The sequence below is a fragment of the Penaeus vannamei genome, chromosome 18, assembly GCF_042767895.1.
Source record: "Penaeus vannamei isolate JL-2024 chromosome 18, ASM4276789v1, whole genome shotgun sequence".
NCBI classification, from domain to species: Eukaryota; Metazoa; Arthropoda; class Malacostraca; order Decapoda; family Penaeidae; genus Penaeus; species Penaeus vannamei.
In genome coordinates, this window is record NC_091566.1 from 14,900,555 (window position 1) to 14,905,475 (window position 4,921).

Here is a 4,921-nt window from a genome sequence, read left to right on the forward strand (position 1 = left end):
GTGCATGGGCAAGAATAAGCTTGAAAACATTTCCTTTGACGACAGATATCGATTACTAAAAATTTTGGTCCGGTTTTTTGCTTAACAATGATGAAAAATAGATACATAAATAAATAGTTTTGACTAATATTACTAATATATTAATAATAATATTCATTAATAATATATCAATAAAAGTGTTTGTATTGGTTCTTATCTATACAGTAAATATATACCCCACATGATAGATATGATAAAATAAATATATCATTTTTTTCTACATGTGCTTAAATACAGCTGTGAAATCTCGGTGTATAGTTCTGTTTACATGTAACGTGATTGGCCGAAGTCGCGGCCGCCCCGAAGAGCCGAGAGGTCAAGCAACTGGCCCGGTCGCCTCCCGAGGTCGTCGCCCCAGAGCTGCGTCTTGGTTCCTTTGGCGGACTTTTGCGGTTGCCTGCCTGCATCTTCTGGTCGCCGGATCGGCAGGTCGTTCGCCTTGCTCTCTGAGGTCTTGCGGCGACACTTCTGAAGGTCGTGATTTTTCTCGCGTCGTAACACGAGGCTCACGTTCCGCGCGTCGTGCGTGGAACCAAGGAGCAGTTCCGACGGATTACGCGAGGGAAACTCATGTAACTTCACGTCTAGCGGTTGTCATAAAAATGTTCAGACACGGATAATATTCCAAATGATTCGCGGTGATTGCAGGTCGCGGAGGCGTTGCAGTGTGAACTTTCGCTTGCACTGTGGTTACGTTCTGGCGTCCAGTGGAATTACGGAAATTGCCGCGTTCGCCTCGAGTCTTTCGGAGGACAAGAAGCTAAACTGCGGCCTCTCATTGCGGGGAAATGATACTCATCGTCGGGTGTTTACAACAGCGTCATTTTGTACGAAAGAGGAGACAGGAGTGATTTCCTTCTTGGCGCGATTTCTGGTGAAACATATGTATATCCCGTCGTGTGAGTGCGGAAGGTCGAAGGCGAAGGAAAAACCTTAGTTATCAGGTTTAAAAATAAAAAAGAAAGAGAAATAAGCAGTTTGAAGCATTTTTTTCAGCTGATAGTTCTAAATGTATCAGATTTAGAGACGAGACAGGAAGAAAAGAAGACGCTGCTGAGGCGTTTTCCTTCATGACTCCCACGCAGTCCCACACTCACCCTCCATGACGGTGTACTTCGCGAGGTTCTCCTCGTGAATCTGGTACTCGGGCCTGATGCCCAGATGCGACGGGAACTCCTTGACGGAGTGGCCTTCGTGGACCGGGAATTCCCCTCCTGCAGGACCCGGATGGAGGCCCGAGGAGGGCGGCCGCCGTGCACCAGAGGACGCCGAGGCCGCCGTCTCCCAGGCGCCGAGGGGGTCGTCCGTGGCCGCGGCGCTCCGGGGGGCCCTCGGCGGCGCGTCCGGCTCGGCGCGCTGCTCCTGCTGGTACAGCCACAACACCGAGCCGAAGGCGGCGTCGTCGTCGTCGTCCGCTGCGCGAGTCCTCCTTGACCTGTTGACCCTGGGCGAGGTCACGAGATACAAAACGAGGTCAGCAACTTGATGAGATTGAGAAATGTTTTAGCCTGCAGTCATGTTGAAACAACAGGATTGGATTGTTATCATTATGATGTGCAGTATGAACGAATGAATAAACTGTTTATTTATTACTATAAAATATTTATTTCATTACACCGGAGAGGCTCTTCTTCTGATAACAAACAGCATGAAATAGACGAGAAAAGTCGAAAGGGAGAGCAGCGATTTCCGGCCTTACTTCTTGACGTAGACATTGTCCATGATGAAATCCTCGAAGGCGATCTGCCCCATCACCTCCTGGTCCTCGCTGCCGCTCACGCCCGCGTCCCGGCAGGCGCAGCAGGAGGGCGTGGGCGGCGCCTGGCACGACTCCTCGCCCCCCTCCGGCCCGCCCTTGGCCCCCTCGTCGCGCACGTCCTCCTTCGCCGCCGGCGTCTTCCTCCGGGCGAGGCTGACCTTCTCGGCCTCCGCCAGCGCCAGCATCTTGCCGTCGATGTACTCACGGGCTGAGGGGCAGCGGCGGGGAGGGGGGGTGGGGCGAGGGGGAGTGGGGACGGGTAGGGGAGGAGGTGGGGGTTGGCAGGGGTGGGTGGGGATGGGGAGGGTGAATGGGGGCGGGAAGGAGGTAATGGTGATAGGATAATAATTTAAAAAAGAAAGCATAAAGATTGTGATGGTGGTGATGATAAGGATAAACATAATAACAATAGAATTATATTACCAAAAACTAGAATATGATAATGTTGGTAATGATAACAATAACTGTGATAATCACTGATAATAGCAACAACGATGGCAGTGATAATAACAAAAACAACAAGGATAAATGTAACAATAAAGTGTAGTTCCAGGGGAATCAAAAAAACAGTACAGAAAACACAACACTAATAATAATAATAACAATAATAAAAAAAAAAGAAAGAAAAAGAAAAAAACTCACTCTCTGGCCTGCAGAAGTTGAGGTCCGGGGGGATCCTGGGCGTGTCCGGCAGGAGCTGCAGCGAGACGAGGTAGTGGGCGACCCTCCCGTTGGGCCTCCGGGGCGGGCGCCACTCCAGAGCCACCGTCGAGCTGTTCCTCGGGACCCACTCGAGGCCCACGGGCGCGGTCGGGTCTGGGGGAGGGAGGGGGAGGGGTGAGAGGTTAGTGGTGGTGGGGGGGGGGCGAGGGAGGGAGAGTGAGAGGGAGGGGGTGAGAGAGGGTTGTTGGTAGGGGGGGCTAGAGAGGGGAGGGATTGTTAGTGATTGTAGGTGGTTGCTGGAGACTGTTAGTGATGGTTAAAGGATGTTATTTGTTTTCAGTGGTTGATACTGATTGTTGGCGGTTATTATTAGTGGTTGATGCTTGATATTAGCTGTTAGTGGCAACAGTCATGCTGGTACGAGGAAGGCTATGGTGACGATGGCAGTGTTGTATAAAGGAAATAAATAAAGGACGATGGAGATGGTGAGGATGGTGAAAGGAAGCGTAACAGTGATACTGGTGATGAGCAGAAGGGCAGCGGTGACGATGCCAATGAGCCTTCCGGGAGCAGTGCCAAGAAGGAAGAATAGGAATGAGAAATTTCGTCGAGTGCAGTCAGTCTCCGGAAGATTAGAAGAGGAGGAATAAAGACAATGCCAAAGATGATGCTACAGAAGATATAGGCGTTTGGTTTCTGGGGCAATGAAAATATTGGTAATGCTGTGTTAGATTTGATGACAGTGATACAGTTTGAAATAATTATATGCCTGCAAGATGATAATCATAATAGCAAGCATAATAAAAACTGGAGTATATTGTTACTGATGATAGTGAATGTTTAATCTAAAGATACCTGCTAGAATTACTTAGTATTATGGTCATGAATAGAAGAACATCTTGTAAAACGCCAGAAATTGCGTTGTCTTTGTTATAATGATAATGACAATTTGTTTTGTTCTTCCTAAAGGCTAAGTGAAGAAATTTGAATATACAGTGGAAAAATTACTGTTTTGGGAATATGCTGAAATCGCTCATTTTGTACGAAATAAAACACTATAAATATGCACACACACACACACACACACACACACACACACACATACACACACACACACACACACACACACACACACACACACACACACACACACACACACACACACACACACACAATACAACGGAAACCAAGGAACCGCTCAAAATTCCCGTCCTTGTCAGAGACCTGTATCACCGCCCGCGCGACGCCTTGGCCTGCGCGCCATTTCTTTTCGAAACTCGTGGAACACAAAACAGCTGTTTCGTCTAATAAGAGCGCTGGCTTGTACGCTCGCTCGCATTCTCTCTCCTCTCCTCGGATTTTATCTTTGTCTTCTGCTTTTTTTTCTTTTTCCTTCCTCTTTCTCATTCATTCATACATTTATTGTCTGTCTGTCTGTCTCTCTCTTTATCCCTCCCTCCATCGTTCTCCTTCCTCTTTCTCTAATTATCTATCTATCCATTTGTCTATTCATCTCCCTCTACTTCTTTTTCTCTCTATAGATTCCTTTATATAGTTTCCTCCTTTTCTCCCTCTCTCTTACTCCCTTCGCCCCTTCCTCTCTCGCTCTTTCCCCTTCCCTTCCCTCTCTCTCCTTCCCTTCCCTCTTTCTCGCCCTCTCTCATTCCCTTCTTTCTCTCTCGCTCTCTCTCCTTCCCATACCTCCCTCCTTCACGTCCCTCTCTCTCCCGCCCCTCTCCTCTTCCCATCCTTTTCTCATGCCCTCTCTCATTCCCTTCCCTCTCTATCGTCCTCTTTCCTTCCCTTCCCTCTCACCTCCACTTCCCACCCCATTCTCTCGCCCTCTCTCCTTCCCATCCCTCTCTCTTTTCCTTTCTTCTCTCCCGCCCTCTCTCGTTCCATCCCTTTCTCTCCCTCTTTCGCGCTCCCACTCTCCTCTCCTAACTTCAACCCCTTATACTATTGAATTTCTCCGAATATGATTTGCGCGTCGGAGGACTAACAGCATCACATGAATTCCAAATGGCTGGGTTCCTGGTCTGATTTTGGAAATGCTTGAGGTCAGACATCGTTACCAAATCATTTGAGAAATTCTATATGTCTGTTTGTATATTGTTCTGTTTAATGGAGATATAATGGAGACACTTTGGACAGTTATGGCATGGATCTTCGGAACTGATCTTATGAAACGCTCAATAACTAAGTACTATTGGTCTACACTGAAATAAACATGTTTGAAAAAATCCGTTGCATGGTCACTTTTTCTACTTATGTGTAGGTTTCATTTCATGCAGTCGTGTTATAAATCAGGAATATTCTTTTTTGTCTCTTCTCTTCTCTTGCTTTCATATATATATATGTCTAGAAAATATCAGAAGGTCATCTTATCCAAGCAGAAGGCAGCGCTCTCCCAAGCGAAGACCGAAGAGGCACAGGCGCAGAGGATTCCCGGAGAGCAGA

At 47.7% G+C, this 4,921-nt stretch overlaps 1 protein-coding gene across 1 annotated transcript in view; it reads right to left on the minus strand.

Annotated features, from left to right (window-relative positions):
• Positions 1-4,530, minus strand: part of LOC138864789 (insulin-like peptide receptor) — a 46,655-nt gene extending 42,125 nt beyond the window's left edge. The window contains exons 1-5 of the mRNA XM_070133383.1: positions 4,465-4,530; positions 2,981-3,131; positions 2,441-2,614; positions 1,739-2,006; positions 1,137-1,483 (exon numbers count right to left, since the gene is read on the minus strand). Of these exons, the coding sequence (XP_069989484.1) occupies positions 1,137-1,483; positions 1,739-2,006; positions 2,441-2,614; positions 2,981-3,131; positions 4,465-4,530 (1,006 nt within the window). The remainder of the gene's footprint in view (positions 1-1,136; positions 1,484-1,738; positions 2,007-2,440; positions 2,615-2,980; positions 3,132-4,464) is intronic.
• Between the last annotated feature and the right edge of the window lie 391 nt (positions 4,531-4,921).